Raw genomic sequence first — 25821 nt, forward strand, 5'->3', positions numbered from 1 at the left:
TTGAATGCTCAAAATAGTATTTTAAACTTGGGGAGAGTTAGAGTGTTTTGGTAGCCATCATTTAATAGATGAATAGTGAAAGGGAGTTTGCAGTTTTTAAATTTAGTTCAGATTTAATCACTATACTTCATATGCCAGTCAGAATTTTTGTGATTTCTGCCAATTTATTCATTCAACAAAATAACAAAGTAGATTTGGAGATTCACAGCATTGTATCAAATAAACACCCTGGCTTCAGTGGGCTTATAGTTGGGGGAGAGAGACATAAAAAACACATACACATAGCTTAAAATGATGTCAGATGATGGGTGCCAAAAAAAAATATGGGGTGTGGAATAAAGTGACTAGAATGTTGGGTAGTGCTCTTTTATATAGAGCAAACCGGAAAGGTCTCTCCTAGATGACAGTGCAAAAGATCTAAAAGAAGTGAGGGAGGAACTGGGTAGACATACCAAAATGGATGAGCATTCCAGACAGATACCTTCTCTCAGGTGAGTTAACAGACTATTTAGACATCAATCTTGGAATTTGATAACTAGTAAGACAAATTTCTTGGAGGATCTCTTGACTGTTCTTGACACTTTACGTTTTGATAACCATTTCGGAATAACTTTGTTGAATTCTACCAGTTTGTGTTAGGATAGTATTAAGTCTATAATTATCCCTGTAGAAAGATCTTTCGTGTCTTTTATTAATTTTATTCCCAGGGTACTTGATACTTTTTGGATGCCATATTCTGTTTGTTACTAATAGTATATAGAAATACAGCTGATTGTCATGTAATGATTTCATGTCTTGGGGAATATTACTACTCTTTTAATTCCAATAGTTTAGCTTCTTTGAGATTGTGTACACAGTTATCTTTGAATATTTTTTATTTAACACTTTTACAGTGCTTTGAAGTGTCAAATACTTTCTATGTACTTTTAAAATACTAACTTATTTACTCTTCAGAACAACTCTGTGAAGGAGGTATTCATTATCCCATTTTACAGATGAAACAGAGGCAAAGAGTTAAGTACTTTGTCCAGAGTTGCATGGCTGGTAAGTGGCAAAGCCAGGATTCAGACTGTTTTGTTTCTTCCTCTTCGATTTTTTCATCATGTATTTCTTTTTTTGGCCCATTTGCACTGGCTGGGACTTCCAAGTGTAAAGTGTTAAATAGTGGCTGTGGGGGCATTGTTTACTTGTTAAACAAGTAAACCTTTCAGTGTCTCAACCGTTAAGTGTGATACTTGTGCATATTTGTAGATGCCCTTTATCAAATTGTCTTGTAACTCTTCGTTTGCCAAGAGTTTTTACCTTGGGAAATATGTTGAATTTTATTGGCTGCTATTGAGGAGGTACATCTGTCATAATTGTGATTTATTCCTTTCATGTAATTATGTAGTGTAAATGGGATTTATTCCTTTAACCAGGGTTAATATGGTTATGGTTAAAATATGAAGTTGATTTTTCAAATATTAAGCCAACCTCCTGGGATAAACTTCTGTATCAGAGCGCATAAGATTGGAATTACGTCTTTTATGAATGCTTGGTAGAAATTACTGTTAAGGCTGTGTGGGCCTTCTGAATTGTTTTTTTTTTTTAATATTACAGAAAGCCAGGTTTTCAGGATTGAGAAGCAGTTCATCTTCGTGGATATAATATGAGCAGTAAGGAATGGCAGCCCCTCTCCTCTGTAAGAGTTTATTAAACCTAGAATGTGTAAATTCTCCTGGCTCTATGGTGACCACATAGTTTTGCTCTTACTGTTTTCTTCTCTCCAGGGTTTTGCCTAATAATTGGCAATTAATTAATTGCCTAATATTCCTGCTACCATTTATCCAGCATAGAGGAAGTTAAACTTAGGGATTACACACCATGTGCACCGGGTGCCTCCAAATTTGGAATTCAGGATACTGGGAAAACAGAAATCTTAAAAAAGAAAGAAACTGTAGGCTCTTAAGGGCAAGGTCCTTGTCTTTTTTTTTTTCTGTAAGTATGTACTAATAAGTATATACGAAGAGGAGATTGAGGATGTACTTGCTATGATGGGACAGAATAACTGAGCAACAGGAATGAGAATGCTCGTGGACTTAGGCCTCAGAGTTGGTGATCTGTCTCTTCATTACACTGTGCACTAGAATGAGCTGTTTGAAACAAGAGAGTGACTGAAAAAGCAGTCACTTTTAATAAGGTTTAATACCATGTATGTTAGGTCATAAATACTGTAGAATGTGTGACAGCCACTGGCACATCATTTTTCAGGGTTGATTTAGCCAAGGCATTTTAATTTTGGTTTTTGGGGGCTTTTTGTTGTATGTTCATTTGAAGGAAATGTGATACTTTGAGCTAGTGAAGAAATGTGCTTCAGAGAGGTAACACGCAGACTGATGTTTTAGAGACAATTACTACTGAGAGTTTATAAACAGAATGTACACACAAAAACATTTACTTTCCCTTTCCCCCTTTTTTCCTTTCCCTTTTTTCTTTGCTCTACCTTTTCTTAGCCCCTCCTTCCCACATTTCCTTCTTCCATAACTGATGCAGATGAGTATGTATGATGATAGCATAGTTTTCTCCATGTTACTTAGTCACGCACAGTGCATGTATACATTGATCATTTTCTCAGTATCTTACAGAAATTAATCCAAGTCAAGTGGTATAGCTCCAACTCATTCTTTTTAATGGCTGCATATGATGGGCATTCTCTTGGTGTCACTTTTGGGTTTTTTTCCCCCTACTACAAAACAGTGCAGGAAACATCCTCATATATAAGTCCTATTTTCTGGTAGTTTTCATTATGGGAAATAGTTTCATGGATATCAAATGGCTAGGTTGCAAAGTATATATAGTTTTAAATTGAATAAGGTTATCAGATTGCCTTTTGAAAAAGGCTGTCAAAATTTACAGTTCCACTAATAATACATGAGTCCCCTTTCCCCTGTGTTCAACCAAGAGTAAATATTAGAGCTTTATAGTTTTTACAAGACTGGTATAAAGTAATATGTATTGCCTAATTTTATGTTTATGTATCCCTGACCACTACTGAATTTGTAGATCTTTTTGGGTGGTTTTCTTTTTTATAGGAGGAGGGGAATTGGTGGTATTTGATTTGCTGCTTTCTAAACTGAGTATTATATCTTTTGCTTATTTTGCGGGGTGGGGGGAGGGATTCTCTTTGTTCAGTTTGAAAGAGATCTTTATTGTAGCTATTATATATTATAGCTATTATTTTTTAAAGATTTATTTATTTTAGAGAGCACAAGCAGGAGGGGCAGAAGGAGAGGGAGAGAGAATCTCAAGCAGACTCCACACTGAGCCTGATGTGGCATTCACGACTCTGAGATCACTACCGGAGCCAAAACCAGCAGCCAGATGCTTAACCAACTGTGCCACCCAGGTGCCCCATATTATAGCTATTATAATAGCTATGCATTATATATATTATAGCTATTAGTTGTTTCTTGTTACATTTTTGTTCAGGTCTATTATTTGACCATTGACTTTATTAACTTTGCTATGCATTTTATTCTAAACTTTATTTGAAATATTTTTAGACAATAAAGTTGCAAAGATAAATCACAAGCTTCCCATACACTATACACACACACACACACACACACACATTTTGCTATATGAAAGCTCTATTGTCAAATGTATCTAATTTTATATTTCAGACCTTCTAGTCATAGTTAAGGTCTCTTTTGCTCCTAAATTATACTTACAGTCTCCTGGGTTTCTTGTGAGATTTTTATTTAATTTTTTACATTTGCTTTAATCTGTCTTGAATTCGTTTACTATAATGTAGAGGCCCAATCTTACTTCTTCCAGGTGGTAAGCTGTTTGTGATGGCACATTTTTAAAATAATCTATCCTTTCCCACTGATCTGAATGCTGCCTTTTTATACTGGAATTTCTAGATTTCTATCAGAAAGCCTGCTGGGATTTTGATTGTGAGTCCATTGAATCTATAGTAGACCAAATTGGGGGAAATTTGCCTTTTAATAATAATGATAGCTTTCTGATCCATGGACATGGTGTATCTATCTATTGGGTTTTTAAATTTCTTTCATCAGTGCTTTGTAGTAGAAATACAGTTGATTTTTGTAGATTGATCTTGAATCCTAGAAATTTGTAAGTCATTTATTAACTCTAGTAGCTTTTTAGTAGATATATAAGATTTTTCTACATAGACAGTGTTTCTGCAAATAGTTTTATTTCCTTCTTTCCAATCTGGATGCCTTTAGGAACTTTGGGGGGTGGGGCAGAACCTATTGTACTGGCTTCAGTCTCTAATACAATATTAAATAGAGATGGTAAAAGAGACAACCTTGCCTTGTTTCCAGTCATAGTGTGTAAGTATTTACTCTTTTATCCTCAGCTTTTATTCCTTCTGCTAAATTCTTTTTTTTTTTTTTAAAGATTTTATTTATCTGAGAGAGAATGAGAGAGAGAGAGCACATGAGAGGGGGGAGGGTCAGAGGGAGAAGCAGACCCCCTGCTGAGCCAGGGAGCCCGATGCGGGACTCGATCCCGGGACTCCAGGATCATGACCTGAGCCGAAGGCAGTCGCTTAACCAACTGAGCACCCAGGCGTCCTCCTTCTGTTAAATTCTTGACAAGCTTAAAGGGGTTGCCATTTTGGATTGATTGGAGGACCCCAGAGTTTGCCTGTAAGTTATTATTTGAGTTGCATGGTTTGCTTTTTTTTCCTTCAGTTTTTAAAATTGAGCTATAGTTCACATATTGTAAAATTCACCCTTTTTAAAATGTAAAATTCAGTAATTGCTAGTATATTTACAAGGTTATGCAACCATACTAGAACATTTTCATCACCTCAAAAAGAAACCCTGTATCCATTATCAGTCAATTTCCATTCCCTCTCCTTCTCAACCCCTGACAACCACTACAGCTATTTTCTGTCTGAATAGATTTGTCCATTCTGGGCATTTCACATAAAAGGAATCATATAGTATGTGGCTTTTTTTGTCTGGCTTCTTTCACTTAACAGAGTTTCCAAGGTTCATCTATGGAGTAGTGTGTATCAGTACTTCATCCTTTTTATGGTTCAGTAATATTCTATTTATGGATACACCATTTTTGTTTATTCATCAGTTAGTTGATGGACGTTTGGGTTGCTCCCACATTTTGGCTATCATAAATAATGAGGCTACCAACATTTGTGAACAGGATTCTGCATGAACGTATGTTTTCAATTTTATTGGGTATAATACTAGGAGTAGAATTGCTGGCTCATATGGTAACACAGCTTAACTTTTTGGAGAACTGCCAAACTGTTTTCCAAAGCAGCTGCGTCAATTTACATTCACATCAGCAATATGTATTGTTTCTAAATTCCTCCACATCCTTGCCAACATTTGTTTTTGTCTTTTTTTTTTTTTTTTTTTTTACTATTATAACCATTCTAGTTAAATCTTTGCCCTTGTTTTAGCACACATGTGAATTAGAATTAAAAGTGTGTTTGTTGAAGTCCTCCCAACCCACTGCTTAATGATAGTAAATATTTGGCCCTATTTTCAGTTGGGAAACACATAAAAGAGGTCAAATGGTAAGCCAGTGAGATTCAATTTTTAGGAATTTTTGGACTTGAAAGGTCACTATTAAAACCCTAAGGAAAAATAGATAACTAAGTCAAGTTGGTTTGTCAAGTTCCTGTCTGGTTTCTGCCTGCTATACAGTGAAGCTTGCAGTGGCAGAGTTATTATTACTGAGTTTCTAGTGCCTTGTGATACTGAAAATTCCATAGTAAAGTTATTTAATTATACTGAGCTCTTCCTTCTCATCCACTGAAGTCTGTTTAAAAACCTGATTTAGGGCGCCTGGGTGGCTCAGTTGGTTAAGCGACTGCCTTTGGCTCAGGTCATGATCCTGGAGTCCCGGGATTGAGTCCCGCATCGGGCTCCCTGCTCGGCGGGGAGCCTGCTTCTCCCTCTGACCCTCCCCCCTCTCATACTCTCTCTCTCTCTTTCTCTCTCTCAAATAAATAAATAAAATCTTTAAAAAAAAAAATGATTTAGATTTTACCTCTTCCTGAAAACATTCTTGATTTATTCTACTTGGTCCTTTTAGTAACTTTGACAAACATTTCACTGATACTTTTTTTTTCCCCTACTAGAGTCTCTCTGGCTCTTTTTTTTTTTTTTTTTAAGATTTATTTATTTATTTTAGAGAGAGCACAAGCAGGAGGGGGAGAAGGAAAAGAGTATCTCAAGGAGACTCCACGCTAAGTGTGGAGCCCAACACAAGGCGCAGTCTCACAACCCTGAGATCATGACTTGAGCTGAGACCAAGGGTGGGATACCCAACCAACTGTGCCACTCAGGCACCTGCCTATGAGAGTCTCTTGAACTTGGTTTTATTTTCTGTTTAAGTTAGTCATAAACTCATTAAAAGCAGGAACTATCCTTTTTATCTATTCCCCATAGTATTTTATTCAGAGGGTCATGAATAGTTTAATTCACTACAGTGCTTATGCAACTCAAATATTAGTTATTACACACTCGCCTTCTAGGACAGTGGGTCACATATTCCAACTTGACTAACAATTAGGAGAGCTATTTTAAAAGTCAGACTCAAGATTCCCAAGTGATTCTAATGCAGATATTCTAAGAACTGTTTGAGAAATATTTGGGTTTTTTTTTTAAGATTTATTTATTTGAGAGAGAGCGAGCAGGGGGGGAAGGCAGAGGGAGAAGCAGGCTCTCTGTGGAGCAAGGAGCACAATGCAGGGCTTGATCCCAGGACCCTGGGATCATGACCTGAGCCAAAGGCAGACGCTTAATGACTGAGCCACCCAGGCGTTCCTATGTTCCAGGTTTTAAAAATACAATAACAACACAGGTATAGCCCTCACCCCTAAGAAACCAAGTAAACAAAAAAGCAAGTTATTACAGACTGTGATAAGTGCTTTTAAGGAATCAAACTTTTACCTTCAATCTAAAATAAATTGGCTTGAAATCCTAAAAAAAAAAAAAAAAAAAAAGGTCACCACTTCCCGGAATCATGAAGGGAGTTTTCACCAAAATGCATTTCAGAATTGGAAATGAAAGCTTTCCTGACAAACATGAAATTCTCAATATATCCATCCTGTTGCAGTGTCAGCTGCATTCTGAGATCTTGCTCGTGAAGGAGGTAGTTTCTGAAATTGTCTGGATACATCATCGATCATTCTGAGCAATTCAGAGCTAAGATAGCCAATTTAGATTCAGTCTTGCAGCTGCCGTTAAGGTTTTGCTGCTTCACCTTTCAGATTTCATTTTTTTTTTGCCCACAATCTCAGCAAAAGGGCAGAAACAGTACATAGTTCATCGGCATTTCTGATTGCATAGTATTTTATTGTGTTCTTAATTTGCGCTTCAATATAAATAAAGGGAGTAGATTTAGATGAGATGATCTCTAAAAAAAAATCTCTTAGGGCTATCGTGTAACCCGATTCTGTGACTAAGAAAAGGCTTCTGGATTTGACCAAGGTTGTTGAGAGTAGTTTGAATACTGATGAGAAATCGAGGCCAGATTTCTTTTGAAAGAGAGAATTTGGGAAGTGGGAAAAATAGAAAAAGTTATTTTTGAAAACATGGTGTAGGAAAGGATGGAAACTTGGAGATTGAAAGGGACTTTAAGTGGGGAAGAGTTGAGGAGGTTTGTAGGCTGAGAGGATGGTGGTAATTGAAAGGGACATATGCAAAAGACGGTATTATCATTGGAGGAAAGCCCTTGAAGGGGGGACGGGATGAGGGATCAGCCCTAGTAAGGACGGGGAAATTACTTTCTAAAAGAGAAGAGGAGCAGGGAAAATGTGGTAAGTCAGACGGAAGGGGGGCTGATTGGAGCAGTTGTAGGAGATGGCCCGTCATTTCAGATCAGGTCAGGAGCTGAGGGTGGTCACAGCTGGTGGCGCTACCATGGCAGTGGACTGGGGGATGACGGAACAGCTGCAGAGACTGGATATTAACTGGTGGGCCATAGTTAGGAGATGTTCTATACACAGGGAGTTTTCATAGTGTCCATGAACCAGAAATGCTGTGTAAGCTTAGAAGGCATTTTCATATGTTGTATCACAACAAACATGTCAGCCCAGATGATATTTACTAATCATTTAAAAATATGCAAACTTAAGCCCAGTGATTGTAGATTTGCTTAGGTGTCATACATCTAATAAGTATTGTCATGTATAGTTTTCATTTAAAAGGCTTTGGGTTTTTTCCCCCTTTTTCTGTTTTAATATTTTGTCTTACATTCTTATGTCTAGAAATTTTGCTTATTAGGTCTCTAAGGCATGAGGTTAAATTTTGATGATAAATCACCCTCACTCTGTATAGAATTACTTTCTTTGAGACTTTGCTACTTCGGGATGCATGATATACAGCAACCCATTAGGTATAACAAGTGCTCATTCTATTGAATTATTTTAATATATGTACCCAAAAATATGTTAGTAATGCTTTTTCTTTAAGATTTTATTTATTTGAGCGGGCGCCTGGGTGGCTCAGTTGTTAAGCGTCTGCCTTCGGCTCAGGTCATGATCCCAGGGTCCTGGGATCGAGTCCCGCGCCGGGCTCCCCGCTCAGCGGGGAGTCTGCTTCTCCCTCTGCCTGCCACTCTGCCTACTTGTGCTCTCTCTCTCTGTCAAATAAAATCTTTAAAAAAAAAAAAAGATTTATTTGAGAAAGAGAGCATGAGCTGGGGGAGGGGCAAAGGGAGAGGGACAAGCAGACTCCCCACTAAGTGGGGAGCCCAACTCAAGGCTCCATCCCAGGACCTTGGGATCACGACCTGAGCCGAAGTCAGGACATTTAACCAACTAGCCACTCAGGTGCCCCAGTAATGCTTCTTATTCATTGAGGAGGTATTGAATCTCTACTGGGCCAGTCCTTTTGCTGAGCAACACAGGGAACAGAACTAAACCAGACATTTTCTGTCACAGACAAGTCAATTCAAAGCAAAACAGTGGGGGCGCCTGGATGGCTCTGTCAGTTGAGTGTCCGGCTCTTGATTTCAGCTCAGGCCATGATTTTGGGGTCATAGGATTGAGCCCATGTCTCCACACTTGGCACGGAGTCTGCTTCTCCCTCTCCCTCTGCTCCTCCCCCTACTTACATGCTCGGTCTCTCTCTTTCTAAAATAAATAAATAAACACAAAAAAACACCAAGACAGTGGTTAGAGCTTTGGTAGAGCTATGCACATGGCACTATGAGAAAACAAAAATCACTTAAATCAGCTAAGGCAGGTGAGGAAGAGCCTCTAGGAGGTGACATTTGAACTGGATTTTATTTCTTTTACAGATTTTATTTATTTACTTGAGAGCATGAGCAGGGGGCAGGGGGAGAGGGAGAAGCAGACCCCCACTGAGCAGGAAGCCCAATGTGGGACTCAATCCCACAGCCCCAGGGTCACGAACTGAGCCAAAGGCGGACATTTAACCCACTGAATCACCGAGGCATCCCTGAACTGGATTTTAGGAATAGTCTTGTGGTTTTCGGAGGTAAGAGGGAGGAGAGGAGAGCATTTGGAGCAGGGAAACATCGGGTGCATAAGCGGTCAGTGATGGGTGAATATGCCCTATCTGGGTAATAAAAGTTTGCCTGAATGAAATATTGGACGTGGACATTGAAGGAGCAAGAAAAGCCTAGGAGGAAGCTGAAGTTTCTGGCTTAGCCCAGAGCGTAAATGCTGGTACGTTTCACTGAGATCCTGAGTAAGTGAAGCCTGAGTTTGAGGGAACAAAGAGTTCAGTTTGGGGTGTTACTACATTTGAGGTGCAATGAGACATTCATGGGGAGACGAACAGTTTGAAGTTGGTTTTACAGATTGAGAGCTCAGGAAAGATTTAAGGGCTTAAAACAGAAGAGATACAGAAACAGACTGTGAGAGGCTAAGTCTTTGGATATAATTTTAAACAATCCAAAATCAGTGGCTTTACAAAAAAGGATTGTTTCTTTTTTTTTTTTTTTTAAGATTTTATTTATTTATTTGAGAGAGAGAATGAGATAGAGCATGAGAGGGGGGGGAGGTCAGAGGGAGAAGCAGATTCCCTGCTCAGCAGGGAGCCCGATGCGGGACTCGATCCCGGGACTCCAGGATCATGACCTGAGCCGAAGGCAGTCGCTTAACCAACTGAGCCACCCAGGCGCCCCAGGATTATTTCTTATTCATGCTATCTGTCCAACGCAGATTGGCAGGAATTTGCTACAGACCAACACTCCAAAAATTGGGCTGTTGGAGCTGTAGTCCTGTAAGCCACAAACTGGGATGCGAGGTCTTAGCAGTCACTGTAGCAACATGAAAAGACCACGTAGGGCCCTATTGGCAGGATTTGTCGCATGGCCCTAACCAATCACAAAAAGACTGAAAACTCCTGTCTTGTGTATGACGAGAAGGGGAAGAAAACCAAGTATTGGTTAAGAGTGGCAATGCCTGACTCACAAAGGAACTACTTGTGTAACTAAAACTCTGATATTTCTACCATTTTATATGCAGCATACAGCTTTCTGTTTGATCCAACTATCATTCCTTTAGGCTTATCACACAGACTTGTGCTCCTCAAATATATGCAGTTCCCTAAACATGCCCAGTTATTTCACACTTTCATTCAGCAGTGCCTCTGTCTCTCCTGTTTCCTCTGCCTGGCACATCCTTTTCTCGTCCGAATGGCAAACTCAAGCTGCAACATGACCTCCTGGAAACCTATCTTAATCTCACAGGCAGTACTGGGTGTTTCTCTTGCTCTACATAATCACTATTACACCTCTATTAGTGTAACAAGATTGGTAATTTACATATTCATTGCCTCTACTCAGCTGTAACACTTAAAGGCCAGGCACCTTACTAATTATTCCATTAGATTTAATACTTTCCATTACACAGCAAAGGTTCAAAGACAGATTGCCCAGGTTTGAATCTTTGATCAACCACATGTAATATTTGTAATCCTTGTTAATATACAAGGATTTAAGTTTTCTCTATATCTTTTCTGTGCCATGGTTTCCTCATCTATAACAAGAGTTGTTATAAGGGTTAAATTACAGTGTGTGATAAACTGCACAGTCAAAACCACCTACAATTTTTTTTAATTGAAATATATTCGACATATTGTGTAAATTTAAGGTGTACATATTGGTTTGGTACACTTACAGTATGATTACCATTATAGTGCTAGGTAGCATCTTCATCACCTCACATTATTTTTTTGTGGTAGGAGTAATTAAGATCAGTCTCTTAGCAAGTTTGATGTTTCTAATACAATATTGTTATCTATAATCACTATGCTGTGCATTCGATCTCTAGGACTTAGCTTATCTGCTAGTTGCTAGTTCATACACTTAAACATTTCTCCTATACCCCGACCTCCAGCCCCCTGGTAAGTATTATGTTACTATTTTAAGGAGTTTGGCTTTAAGATTCCACATATAAATGATACTATACAGTATTCATCTCTGACTTATGTCACTTAGCTGTCCTCAAGGTCCATCCATGTCACAAATGGCAGATTTCCTTCTTATGACTGAAAATACTGCATCGTGTGTGTGTGTAATGTTCTCTTTATCCATTCGTCAGTTGACAGACATACTTAAGTTGTTTCCATATCTTGGCTATTGTGAATAATGCTACAATAAACAGGGAATTGCATACATCTATTCAATATCCTGTTTTCATTTCCTTTGGGTATATACCCACAAGTGGAATTGTTGGATCATATGGTAGTTCTATTTTTAGTTTTTTGAGGAGCCTCCATACTGTTTTCCGTAGTGGCTGCACCAATTTACATTCCCACCAACGGTGAGTGCACAAGCGTTCCTCTTTCTCCACATCCTCACCAATGCTTATTTCTTGTCTTCTTGATGACAGCCATTCTAATAGGGGTGAGATGATATCTCATTGTGGTTTTGATTTGCATTTGCCTGATGATCAGTGATGTTGAGCATCTTTTCATATACCTGTTGGCCATTTTGAGGTCTTCTTTGGGAAAATGTCTAGTTCCTCTGCCCATTTTTTAATCAGATTGTTTTTCATTATTGAGTAGTGTGAGTTGTTTATATATATATATACGTTTATTTAACAGATTTTCATTCACTTTATTTTTCTTGTGTAAAACTGCATCCTGGCAACAGCTGGAGCCTGGGTCCTCAGCATGGAGACTCTGATGTGGGTCTTTACAAGATGGTCAGTGAATTCCATTTTGTTTTTTTTTTTAGATTTTAATTTATTTGAGATATATATATAGAGAGAGAGAGAGAGAGTGAGAGAAAGCGAGCATAGGTGGGGGGGAGGGGCAGAGGGAGAGGGATACAAGGCTTGATCTCAGCACCTTGAGATCATGACCTGAGTGGAAGGCAGACGCCTAACCGACTGAGCCACCCAGGCGCCCTGGTCAGTGAATTCCTGATAGGGAGACTTAGTGAACAGTCTCTCTCCAGAAGTCAGAGGTGAGATAGCTGTAGGTCTTGGCATCAAGAGTGGCCTTGGCAAAGTTGCCTACGGTGGCAGTGCAGCCCCTGGTTGAGGTGCAGCAGTCATCAATAGGGGCCATCATCAGTATCTTCCTGGGCATAGGGGCTGAGCCAGTGCCAGTGCCTCTGGGGGCAGGGATGAGGCATACCGGCACAGAGCCATAGCGGCATGGTGTGGGGCTTGCTGATCTTATTCCCTCAGTAGCCTTGCCACACAGGGATGATGGAAAGCTTGGCCAGGAGGATGGCCCCATGGATGGCTGTCGCTGCCTTGGAGCACTTAACACCCAGAACAATGTGTCCGTTGTAATTTCCAATGGCAACAAACACTTCGAACCTGGTCTGATGGCCAGCATGGGTTTACTTTTGAACAGGCATAATCTTCAAAACCTCATCTTTGAGGGATGCCCCCAGGAAAAAGTCAATGATCTCAGATTCCGTGATGGGCAGGGAGAAGAGATAGATCTCCTCCAGGGACTTGATCATGTCCTTTACCAGGCAGCCCAGCTTGGCGACAGGGATCCAATTCTTGGCCTTCGCCTTGTCTCCGAGAGCTCCTTGGCCTTGGCCCCAGCCTCACCATGGCCACAACCCCTGCCCTGCGTGCCACTGCCAAGCCTCTGCGGAAGCCACCACGGCCTCCCATTCCAGGGCCCCCAAGCCTTCCAGACCTTCCCACTGCACCAGTGCCACCCGCCATTTAGTGTTTTCTCCGAGAACTATTTATATATTTTGAATATTATCTCTTGTCCAGGATATGCTTTGCCAATATTTTCTCCCATTCTATACATTACCTTTCCATTTTGTTGACTGTTTCTTTTGCTGTGCAAAATTTGCTTTTCATTTTGATGTAGTCCCACTTGTTAATTTTTGCTTTTGTTGTTTGTGCTTTTGGTGTCATAAGCAAAAAAACCATCACCCAGACCAGTATCAAGGAACTTCTTTCCTGTTTTTTTGTAGGAGTTTTATGGTGTCAAGTCTTACGTTTAAAAGTCTTTGATCGTTTTCAAGTTAATTTTTGTGGGTGGTATAAGATTAGGGGCCCAAGGCGCCTGGGTGGCTCAGTCGGTTAGGCGTCTGCCTTCCACTCAGGTCATGATCCTGGGGTCCTGGGATCAAGTCCCGTGTCGGGCTCCCTGCTCAATGGGGAGTCTGCTTCTCAGTCTCCCTCTGCCCCTACCCCAGCTCATGCTCTCTGTCAAATAAGTAAAATCTTAAAAAAAAAAAAAAAAAAAAAAAAGATCAGGGGCCATTTCACTTTTCTGTGTTTATCCAGTTTTCCCAACACAATTTGTTTAAATACTTTACTTTCCCCACTGGGTGTTCTTGGCTGCCTTGTTGAGTATTATTTGACCATATATGTAGTGGTTTCATTTGAGGCTCTCTCTTCTGTTCCACTGGTCTGTGTGCATTGTTTTTATGCCACTACCATGTGGTTTTAATTACTAAAGCTTTGTAGTTTAGTTTGAAATCAAGATTGTGATGCCTCAGCTTTGTTCTTATGATTGCTTTGGCTGTTTGGGGTCTTTTCCGGTTCCATTAAAGTTTTAGGATTTTTTTTTTCTATGTGAAAAATGCTATTGGGAATTTGGTAGGGATTGTAATTAATCTATAGATGGCTTAGGGTAATAGGGACATTTTAACAATATTCTTCCAATCCATAAGCATGGAATCCCTTTCCATTTGCTTCTGTCATCTTTGATTTCTTTCAATGAAGTCTTGTAGTTTTGACTATACAGATCTTTCACTTCCTTGGTAAATTCAGTTTATTTTGTTTTTGATGCTACTTTTTTTTTTTTTAAGATTTTATTTATTTATTTATTTATTAGAGAGGAAGCGAGAGAGAAACAGCGTGAGAGGGGAGAGGGGAGAGGGTCAGAGGGAGAAGCAGGCTCCCCTCTGAGCAGGGAGCCCGATGTGGGGCTCGATCCCAGGACTCCGGGATCATGACCTGAGCCGAAGGCAGTCGCTTAACCAACTGAGCCACCCAGGCGCCCCTTTGATGCTACTTTGAATGGAATAGTTTTTCAGATGTTTCACTGTTCTAGAAATGCAACTGATTTCTCTATGTCAATTTTATATCCTGCAATTTTATTGGATTTGATTAGTTCCAACAATTTTTTAATTGAATCTTTGGGATTTTCTCTATATAAAATATCATCTGCAACAAGAATTTTAATTCTTCCAGGGCACTTAGGTGGCTCAGTTGATTAAGCATCTGCCTTCAGCTCAGGTCATGATCCCGAAGTCTCGGGATCGAGCCCCACATTAGGCTCCCTGCTCAGCAGGGAGTCTGCTTGTCCCTTTGCCTCTCACCCTGCTCGTGCTCACACACTCTCTCTCAAATAAAATCTTTTAAAAATTTTTTTTACTCCTTCCTATTCAATTTGGATGCCTTTTATTTCTTTATCTTGCCCAATTGTCCTAGCTAGGATCTCCAACATTTGTATTAAGAGTGATGAGAGTGGGCATCCTTGTCTTGTTCCTAATCTTAGAGGAAAAGCTTTTGATTTTTCACTGTTGAGTATATCTATATTTATCAGAGTTATAAGTCTTTAGCTTTATATGTAGGTCCTTATCTGGCTTTGATAGCAAGGTAATGCTGGTTTCATAGAAACAGCCTGGAAGTGTTCCCTCCTCTATTTTTTGGAGGAGTTTCAGGATTGCTAACTCTTCTTCAAATGTTTGGTAGAATCTGCCAGTGAAGCCATCTGGTCCTGCAGTTTTCTGTCTTAGGAGGTTTTTGATTACTGATTCAGTCTCTTACTGTTCTGTTCAGATTTTCTATTTCTTCCTGATTCAGTCTTGGTGAGTTCTGTTTCTAGGAATTCATAGATTTCTTCGAAGGTATCTAATTTGTTAGAATGTAACTATTCATGGTAGGCTCTTATGATCCTTATTTCTGTAATGTCTCCTCTTTCACTTCTGATTTTGAATCTTCTCTTAGTCTAGTGAACAGTCTTGTTAATTTCATTTATCTTTTTGAAAAAAGTTGCTTTGTTGATCTTTTCTATTTTTTTTCTGGTCTCTATTTCATTTATTTCTTCTCTGATCCTTATTTCCTTCCTTCTGCTAACTTTGAGCTTAGTTTGTTCTTTTTATAGTTCTTTAGGTATAAAGTCAGACCGTTTGAGATCTGACTTCTTAATATATGCATTTATCATTATAAACTTCCCTCTCAGAACTGCTTTTGCATAGGTTTGGTATGTTTCCATTTTCATTTGATAAATTTTATTTCCCTTTTAATTTCTTCTTTGACCCACTGGTTGTTCACAAGTATTGTTGAATTTCCACATATAGATTTTCCAGCTTTCCTCTTATTGATTTGTAGTTTCATACCATTGTGGTCAGAAAAGATGGTTGGTATGATTTCAGTCTTCTTAAATTTGCTAAGACTTGTTTTGTGTCCTTTCATATAATCTATCCTGGAGAATGTTCCTTGTGTACTTGGGAATAATATATTGTTGGTATTGGATGGAATGTTCTATATGTCAGTTAGGTCCATTTGGTCCAAAGTATGGTTCAATTCCAACATTTCCTTATTGATTTTCTGTCTGGATGACTTATCCATTGCTTTAAGTATTAAAGTCCTCTGCTGTTATTCTCTGGTCTTATTTCTCCACTCAGGTTTGTTAATATTTGTTTCATCGGTTTAAGTGCTCCAATGTTGAACGCATACATATTTATGATTGTTATATCTTCTTGCTGTACTGATCTTTATTATATCTGAACTGACCTTCAGATATAATGACTTTTATCATTATATAATGATCTTCTTTGTCTCTTGTTACCATTTTTGGCTTAAAGTTTGTTTTGTCTAATGTTAAGTATGGCTATCCCTGCTCTTCTGGTTTTCATTTGCATGTCATTTCTTCTTACATCCTTTTACTTTGAGCCTGTGTGTGTTCTTAAAGCTGAAGTGAGTCTCTTGTGTGCAGCATATAGTTGGGTCTTACTTTTTTTTATCCAGCCACTTTGTGCCTTTTGATTGGTGAATTCAATTTACATTTAGCGTAATTATTGATATGTAGGGATTTACAACTGCCATCTGATTCCTCTTTCCTTCTTGTTTCTGTTTCACCTTTGTGATTTTCCATGGTGGGTATACCCCATGTATATGTTTCCTTTTTTTAATCTTTTGTCAATCTAGATTTTTGCTTTGTGATTAACATGAGGCTTACCTAAAACATTTCATACATGGGATAGTCCATTTTATGCTGATAGCAGCTGATCTTCACTTGCCTATTAAAGGCTCTACACTTTTACTCCTACATTTTTATCACAATTCATCTTTTTATATTGCGTACTGTTAGCAAATTACAGTAGCAAGTTATTTTTAATACTCTTCCTTTAATCTTTATACTATATAGTTAAGTGGCTAATATACTATTACAGAATTAGAGTTTTATAAATTTGAGTATTTTTCACCTTTACCAGTATAAAGATGTTTTCATGTCACTGATTAGCATCTTTTAATTCAGCTTGCAGAACTCCTTTCAGCATTTCTTGCAAGGCAGACCTAGTGGTGATAAATTCCCACAGCTTTTGTCTGTTGGGCAAGTCTTTTTAACTCCGGCTGGCAGTTTTTATTTTTTGACACTTTGAATATGTCATTCCACTCTCTCCCAGCCTATAGGGCCTTTTTTTGCTGAGAAATCTGATAGCCTATCGGGGGTTCCTTTGTAAGTTACACTCTTTTTTTACCCCTGGCTGCCTTTAGGATTCTCTGATTTTGGTAGTTTCCTTGTAACGTATCTATTGAGATAATAGGGTGATCTATGAACTTTGTGAATTTGGATGTCCAAATCTTTCCCCAGGTTTAGGGGAGCTTTCAGTTATTTTTAAAATAAACTTTCCACCCCCTTCTCCCTCTTCTGGATTGTGGATTATTTCAAAAGTCCTATCCTCTAAGTCATTTATTGTCTTTCATCTGCTCTATTCTATTACAAAGGCTCTCTATTGTAGTCTCATTCACTGAATTCAACTCCAGAATTTGGTTCTTTTGTGTTTTTCATCTGATAAATTATTTTTTTTTTAAAGATTTTATTTATTTATTTGACAGAGAGAGAGAGACAGCTAGAGAGGGAACACAAGCAGGGGGAGTGGGAGAGGGAGAAGCAGGCTTCCCGCGGAGCGAGGAGCCCGATGTGGGGCTCGATCCCAGGAATCTGGGATCATGACCTGAGCCGAAGGCAGATGCTTAACGACTGAGCCACCCAGGTGCCCCTGATAAATTATTCTTTTGTTTGGGACACCTGGGTGGCTTAGTTGGTTGAGCATTTCTTGGTTTCAACTCAGGTCATGATCTCAGGGTCCTGGGATCAACCCCTGCTTCGGGCTCCACCATCAGTGAGGAGTCTGCTTCCCCTTGCCCTCTGCTCCCTGACCTCTGCTCATGCACTCTCTCTAAAATCTTTAAAAAAAAAAAAAAAAAAAAAGTTATGTATTTTCCTTCCTAATATCATTGTGTTGAGTTTTCTTGTAGCTAGTTGTGTTCTTCAGAACAGTTACTCTGAATTCTTTATCAGCTAGATTGCAGTATTCTATGTCTTTGAGCTCAATTGTTGAATTACTGAGATCTTTTGGGGGTGAAATAGTTGATTTTCATGTTTGTGTTTTCGCATTGCTGTTTCCACATTTCAAGTAGCAGACACCCCCTGAGCCTTTACTGGTCGCCTTCCGATGGAGTGCTTGCTGCTCTCCGGTGTTGCTACATCAGGTTTCCTCGACTTTTGAATGGGCAGAGCTGCTCCACTCTTCCTGCTCCCTCTAGTGGCAGAATTCTTAAAACTCTTCCATCTTTTCTTGTAACTCACCAGGCTGGCTGCTGGAAACCTGCTTTCCAGAAGGTGGTGCCATAGCTCCACAGCTCCAGTTGGTGATTTCTCCCTTGCCCAGGGACCCTGGTCCATTTTTCTGAGAGCACTCTCATCACCGGACCTGTTTTCACTGCCCCATCATGAGCATGCACAGGGATCCAGCCACATAGTGGGAGCTGGTGTACATTTGGCACTTGGGGTCTTGGGGGTGCTGTGGACCCCGTGGAGCAATCTTGAGTGGGATACTCTCAGAGGCATATGGGCAGACTGCTTGAAGCTGTCAGCAGGAACTGCATTCTTTCTTCTAACGCCCTTTGATATTCTTACCTGCTTCCTTCCCCTCTCTTCCCTCCCCTTCAAAATCCTGCAGGTCCCACTTTGGTACCCAGGCTGCTGCTGGAGACAAATGGATTTCTCCAGCCGTGACCCACACAACTGGCATAGCTGGGCACTCACTACTTTCTACCTTCTCTGGAGAGGCCCGCCACTGCCAGACGGCTTAGCCCTGTGCAGCCAGGTGCTGGGTATGTAACTGTCAACAAAAAAGAAGGTTTCCTTGTAATGTCTCTGGAGTTTACTAACATTCAAAAGGAGAAAACTTTTGTTTGCCTGAAGACTGGAGTCACAGACTTTCATTAATGAACAAAGAACAGTTAAAAAGAAAAATGTCAGAGTTTGAAAGGTATCATTTACCCACAATGATTTTTTAAAATTCTGTAATTCTAAAAGATTAGATAATGAATATGGAAATAATGAAAGTGATACCTAAAGAAAAAGAGAATTGACTCTAACAACTACAGGAATAAATGACAGTACATTGATACAGACCTAAATGTTTTATTGTAAGAAATACTTTTACTTTGACCCAATTAACAAAGGAGCTTTCAATATGATAAGATTTCTTCACTTTCCATTAAGGGAATAAATATGGTCATGCTTAAAGGAAAAGGAACATTTAAACATTGGGGAAAATGTGGAGATGACAAAACAGAGGCTTAGTTTGCTTTTATACAGTGGTGGTTTTGTTATTATTTACATAAGCAATATATACGGGACAGGAGCTTTTTAAAATCTAGAAAAAGTAGTAAAAATTTTTGCCAATTTTTGTTTTTAATGTTTCCATGTAAGAAAAAATAAGTTCCTCTTATAGCTCTTGAATTAATAATCACAATTTATTTAATAATCATCTCAGAAGACTTAAGTGTTGCATTTCACCCAAGCAGACTGTAATCCACAAGTAGTATAAAATGGGATTTATATATATCATAGCAGGAAATAAAGGTGATATAATAATCATTATTAATGATTTTTAAAGAAATACATTTCTATCAAACTTTAGAGGAATCCTTCATAGCCCAAAGAAATGTAATTTAACTCAAATTTTTAACAAGTGAGTAATTAAAAGAAAATGTGTAATATAAATTAAAATGTACTTTAAACAAGTTCGAAATATACTTATTAAATATAAAGATGTTAGCTCTTGGTACGTAAGAAAATATTTACAACTAATAAGAATATTGTAGAATATACATGTTCTATGTATAAAAATAAGTAAAATATTTTATAGTCCAGACCAAAGGATCTTTTCTAAACCAGGTTTTATCCATGCAACTCTATTACAATACCATCCAATCCCACTAGCATTACTGGAAAACATACATGCATGGAAGAAATCTAACCATAGTCTTACTTAAAGCTCATACTTCCTTTTTAGGGCCTGTACGTCTTCTAAAGTAAAATGTTTGTTTGGTGTGTCTGAGAGGTCATCAAAGAGCTGTTCAATTTGCTCCTTTTGGCCCTTGCTAATTAGTGTCAACATCATCTGGAAGAAAGAGAAAAACTGTATTAGCTTAATTAAGAAAAAATGAACATTTTAAAGTTACAGAAACCGTGGAAGAAAATCTCTATTAAGTCATTTTTCCACTTACCATGAACCTTTCTACTTTACTCAGATATAAAAGATGCTGATACACCAATGAGGGATCTTTACCAAGATTATTTTTCAGAGACTGAATGAGGAGAAGGAATGTATCCCCTTCAAGTTTGTTACTCAACAACATTGGCAAATCTTTCGGTTCAGTGATGGTTAAAAGGTGTGCACAGGCTTGTTTATCGTTCCGCATACTGATAGCGTTTATAACCTGGCCAAACTCATAGGCGTTGTTAGGTTTGGTGATAGGTAGTTTTTCAACGTTTTCTGGTAGCCCGCTGGTTGTGTCCCCGTTCTCAGAGGCAGGGCAGTCAGTGGAGAGCTCCTCCAAGGTCCTTCCAGGCTCTTCCTCCTGGCCTTCGCTCACCTTCATGAGGGAAAAAAATGATACTGTGATGGAACAGCCACTGCCCACATCCCAAGCTACGTTTATTAAAATGGGAAGGAACTGGAAAACACTAGTAGGCTATATTTTAGTCAAATTCTAAGTGAAAAGTGTAATTTATAATAGTAAAATCTATTCTTTTTAGGAAGTTTTAAATATCCCTTCATGAAAGTATTAAAATTTTTTATAGTTTTCCATGAAAGACGACCTATAACAACTTTATCTCAGGGCGCCTGGGTGGCTCAGTCGGTTCGGCTCAGGTCATGATCCCAGGGTCCTGGGATCGAGGTCCACATCGGGCTCCCTGCTCGGCGGGAAGCCTGCTTCTCCCTCTCCCACTCCCCTGCTTGTGTTCCCTCTCTCGCTATGTCTCTCTGTCAAAGAAATAAAATCTTTAAAAAAAAAAGAAAAAAAACTTTCTCTTTTTCATGATAAATTTTACACTTATTTTCTTATATTTAACAGAGACATGAACTTAAGACATACTTTTCTTCCCTCCTTAGAGGAAAAATACTTCTGTTTTCGCTCACTTTTTGCCTTTTACTCTATAATGGAAATATAAGGTGATAAATGGGGTCATATCACCATTCATGAATACACAAAAATTCAAGAGCTTTTCTTTTTTTTTTTTTTTTACAAGAGCTTGTACGTGTGCGTGCACACACATTGGGGGGGGGGGGGGGCCGTGAGGAGCAGAGGGAGAGAGAGAATCCTAAGCAGGCTCCATGACTCCACATCAGCTCAGAAGCCCAAAGCAGGGCTTGATCTCACAACCATGAGATTGTGACCTGAGCTGAAATCAAGAGTCAAGACACTTAACCCACTAAGTAACCCAGGTGCCCCACGAGCTGACATTCTTCACTGAAGGCAAAGCAAAAAGCTGGAGCACAAGACATGGAGTTTGATTCAGGAGTAGTCCAAGATCTCTGATGAGGCAGTCTTGTTTCAGAGTGCTAAAAAGGCCTCAATCATCTAAAAAATCCCTACGGGGTATGGGAAGGCCACTGAAATTTGAATCAGTCCTATCAGGATTCTCTGGGTCTACCCTGAAGCAAAGTTCAATGACCACAGGCCCCCAGAGCACTCTGGGGTGGAAACAATGTAAACTGGAGGCGGGGGGTGGGGGGGGAGGGGTGGAATGCAGAGAAAGGAGGAATTGCAGTAATGCAGAATCCCAATATCCTCCATGGACCCAAGCTGCGAAATACAATGGCTAATTATGGCAAAGGAAAAGTTTTGTCTCTGTAACTGGTTGAAATTTCTTCACTGGAGATTAAAATAAAAAAATTTAAAACATTTTTGTAGAACTGATAAGAATCTGACTTAAAAAAAATAAAGATTTTATTTATTTGACAGAGAAAGACAGTGAGAGAGGGAACACAAGCAGGGGGAGTGGGAGAGGGAGAAGCAGGCCTCCCGCCGAGTAGGGAGCCTGATGTGGGGCCCGATCCCAGGACCCTGGGATCATGACCTGAGCCAAAGGCAGACGCTTAACGACTGAGCCACCCAGGCGCCCCTGAATCTGACTTTAGAATCCAATATAAAATCCCCCAGAGAGTACTTAAGATAATCAAATACCTCTTGAATCTCAATTTTCCTTCTCTCCTTTTCTTTGTTGAATAATGTCGTATTGTCCTTAATGTTAAGGAATCTGGTTACCTCTTCCAGTTCCATCTTTGCCTCAACAATACTTGAATCTAGTTGGAGAACTTTATTGAGATCGTTCAAACTTTTCTGATAATCCTGAAAGTAGAAAGCAGAGAAAATAATTTTCATAAATAAAAGACAGGGCACAGATTAGCTCAAGTGGGAGTGAGAATAAGCTGAGCAGCGTGGAACGTGTACAGGGGTTCCCTTCAGTACCCTGATGATAACGTCAGGCCCATAGAGTAGTCTTGAACTAAAATATTAACACCCTTAACACAGAACATCCACCAGAAAAGAAAAGGCAGGGAATCTGGAGTTGGAAGACTCAAGTTCAATTCGGGGTCACCACAACCTTCCCAGTCCCTGGTGTATAGCAGGCATTTGTCGTCTGCTGAGTGAGTGAATGGAAGAACAAACATCCTCATGTTAGCACCTACTAATTAAGAAATTGGAACAAAATCCTACTTAATCTTTGAGTTTCAGTTTTCTCATCTTTAAGGATAACAAAAGCTTCAGTAGTCTACTCTGGTTTTCACCAAGGCCATATCAAGTATAAATGAATTAATAAGGAATACTTTAAGCCTATGTAAAGGGCTACCAGTGTCACTTGTCACATAATATCCTGCACCATAAAACCCTTCAAAGTGGTATGCTCTTCAAATAGGCTAGCAGCAACATTTATTCTTCCACAGAGTCAAACAATACATTGGGAGGGGGTGAGGGAAAAGGAATCTAAGCTTAACAAAACATAGCAAAGAATCTGGTAGTAGAGACAAGATACCACAAAATCACAGTCTGATGTGACAGGCCATTCTAGAACTAGACCAATGTTTTCATTAAACCAAAATTAATTCTGTAAGAAGGCAAAGAATTCCAATGATGTGTAACCTCCCTAAGTATTCATGACCTACCAATAAGCGCATGCACTGGAGGCTGAGGCCCAGGTAAGACAGGCTAGTGGTTATGTGGCGTTCCTGGGGGGCTCTCTGTGAGGCCACATCCCTCCCCCCTCCACCGAGTATTACACTAGAGCAAAAGTGACCTGTTTAAAGAGATTAACATAAATCTGCTCTCATTCAGTAAAAAAGGTAAATTATTTACAAACCATAATACACTGTTCTATTAGTAACAAATCACATACCACTGGGTCACAACAGTGCAGTTGAAACCTGCTATAGAAAAACAAGTAACACTGTATTTCCATCCGAAGTGTTCCTGCTGGGAACCATACTGAAAGGCAAGGAATGGGGCAGCAGACAAGTTGAGGTAGTAATAACTGCTAACTCTTAACCACTCTCTCTGCATTTTGAAAGTATTAGTTTACTCTCAATAGCCCTACACATACTAACTGCTGTCCGCATTTTAAAGATAAGGAAACTGAGGCATCGAGAGAATCCTTGGGACGATCAAGGCAGCAATGCCCACCAAGCAAAGAGAACACAGCTGTGGAATCCCAGTGAGAAGCCTGAAAACAGATTTGTGAGCTATGGCCTCGGAAATGGAAGAAGTCCCGCACCACTGGAAACAATATGTGTTTTGTATTTAAGAAAAATCTGTGCCTAGGGGCGCCTGGGTGGCTCAGTCGTTAAGCGTCTGCCTTCGGCTCAGGTCATGGTCCCAGGGTCCTGGGATCGAGCCCCACATCGGGCTCCCTGCTCAGCGGGGAGCCTGCTTCTCTCCCTCTCCCGCTCCCCCTGCTTGTGTTCCCTCTCTCGCTGTCTCTCTGTCAAATAAATAAAATCTTAAAAAAAAAAAAAGCTGTGCCTAAAGAGCGATCTGTCTGGTTGGAGAAGACCTAAGAAAACATGAAATAACACTTTTGATAAAGAGTTACAACAGGGGCAAGCAAATGTAAAGAGAGACAAGAGAGCAGGAAGAGGGAGGAGCCCATCTGCCAGATCCCAAGAATGGTCAGGCAGCCCTGGCCCCTATGGAAGCCTCTGTCTTAGGAAGGGAAACAATTTTTAAAAAGTAAATGAATGAATAAAGTACGGACTATCACTAATGCAATTAAGAAAGCCAAGGTTTTCTCTGGATACTAATGAGGGGGAAGGAGTCTCCTTTTGATACACTTGTCAGGGAACACAAGCCCTGAAGGGAAACAGGCACACAGTGGAGGGAAGAGCAGGGCTACACAGAGGAGAGTGTGGCTCTGGCAAAGAGGAGGACATTAAAAGTTGCTAATTACTGCGTTAGGGCCTTAAAGAAAAAAGTACAATCACAGTATTAATAGATGTACTTAAAATGCAGTAACAATTATATGACTGTTTGATATTTGTAGCCTTACAGCACCCCCACTTAAATGGGCTGCACATTCCCTCAGGCAACACCATGGGCTCTTCACCACTGTGACCCACAGTCCAGCACAGACGTGGCACTCAGTAAGAGAAAGAAATTCTGAAACAAAATACCACAGGGTTTCACTCACATGGGAAACTTAACAAAACAAGTGAACACAGGGGGGACAAAGGAGAGGCGAACCAAGAAACAGGCTCTTAACTACAGAGAACTGGCTACCAGAGGGGAGGTGGGGGCGTTAAGCAGGTGACGGGGACTGAGGAGGACACTTGAGATGAGCAGCGGGGGTTGCATGGAAGTGCTGAATCACTGAATTCTATGCCCAAAACTAGTACTGCACTGTAGGTTAACCGGAATTCAAATAAAAACTTGGAAGAAAAGAGATTCTGAGCGACAGCCTCAGAATTTACCTAATTTTCAAAACGGGCGCGCGCGCACACACAGTTAAAGGCATCTAGGAAACAAAAGATCTCAGAAAGCAGAGCACTCAGCTGGTAACCACAGGTAGGGCGCCTGCTCCCCGCAAGCCTCTGTGCCAACTTCTCCTTACAGACACACTAAGAAGTGGATCCGGGCGTGAGTTCTGATGCATTTGATAAGCAGCTGGCGCCTTTGAAGATCTTGAAACTAAATCTGCTTGGCACATAACTCAAAATTATAGGATATATAAACGGAAGCTACAAGAACTCAAACCAGAAACACAACTCGCCGGCCTCATAACCTCCTGGGCTAGGATTACTCAAATTTGGGATTATCTTTCCGCGTAATACAATTTCTAGAATTCATTCCAAAGAAGTATAAAAAGTCTTTCATTAGGTCCACCTTCTGCCTTTATGTGAGAAAAACAGGTTCAAAGAATCAGGCAGCCAGTCTGAGGGAAAGGTGCTTTTAGAGTCCGGACATACGCAAACTATGAGTCCTCATGCATGTCGACCCTCATGTGCCCGAATCCATTAAACTCAGAAAAAGCGGAGTAAATTGTGAAGAAGCCTCTGTTACCTCATGGTGCCACACACCAGCCAAGAGATCTTGACGTGAGGTTGACGGACGAGTGTGTTGCTAATAAAAAAAGGAGTGGGGGGAGCGGGTCGGGGCACACGGGGGGCTTCCGGCCGGCGGCAGATGCACCGCGTGCGGGCAGGCGGTGCACGGCAAGCCCCACGCGGACAGACGCCGCTGTGCTCGGGACCCTCCTGGCCCCGGCCCGATGTGCCTCGTCGCCTGGCTCTCGATCTGTGTCCTTCACAATATCCTCGAGAACACACTGGGCGGGAGAAGGGGGGCAGGCA

The 25821-nt window shown here is 40.1% G+C and overlaps 2 protein-coding genes and 1 pseudogene across 5 annotated transcripts in view; 1 reads left to right on the forward strand and 2 right to left on the reverse strand.

Annotated features, from left to right (window-relative positions):
- The window catches only part of RNF19A (ring finger protein 19A, RBR E3 ubiquitin protein ligase), a 79054-nt gene extending 55100 nt beyond the window's left edge, over positions 1–23954 (forward strand). The window contains exons 11-13 of one of the 3 annotated variants that reach the window (XM_064588048.1): positions 955–1044; positions 1600–1681; positions 23603–23954. In XM_064588048.1, coding sequence (XP_064444118.1) covers positions 955–1044; positions 1600–1652 — 143 coding nt within the window. In that variant the 3' untranslated portion in view covers positions 1653–1681; positions 23603–23954. Of the gene's footprint in view, positions 1–954; positions 1682–23602 lie in introns of those variants that run through there. The other 2 variants (XM_064588047.1, XM_064588049.1) reach the window with 2 other exon arrangements.
- LOC123858573 (small ribosomal subunit protein uS5-like) lies at positions 12305–13099 on the reverse strand (annotated as a pseudogene).
- SPAG1 (sperm associated antigen 1) overlaps positions 19094–25821 on the reverse strand; it is a 70177-nt gene continuing 63449 nt past the window's right edge. For both annotated transcript variants that reach the window (XM_064588044.1, XM_064588045.1), the window contains 3 exons: positions 22166–22330; positions 20201–20569; positions 19094–20094 (listed from right to left, as the gene is read on the reverse strand). In XM_064588044.1, the coding sequence (XP_064444114.1) occupies positions 19963–20094; positions 20201–20569; positions 22166–22330 (666 nt within the window). In that variant the 3' untranslated portion in view covers positions 19094–19962. The remainder of the gene's footprint in view (positions 20095–20200; positions 20570–22165; positions 22331–25821) is intronic.

The sequence above is a fragment of the Mirounga angustirostris genome, unplaced genomic scaffold (assembly GCF_029215605.1).
Source record: "Mirounga angustirostris isolate CCGP_5_RB_7025 unplaced genomic scaffold, mMirAng1.0.hap1 SCAF_4, whole genome shotgun sequence".
NCBI classification, from domain to species: domain Eukaryota; kingdom Metazoa; phylum Chordata; class Mammalia; order Carnivora; family Phocidae; genus Mirounga; species Mirounga angustirostris.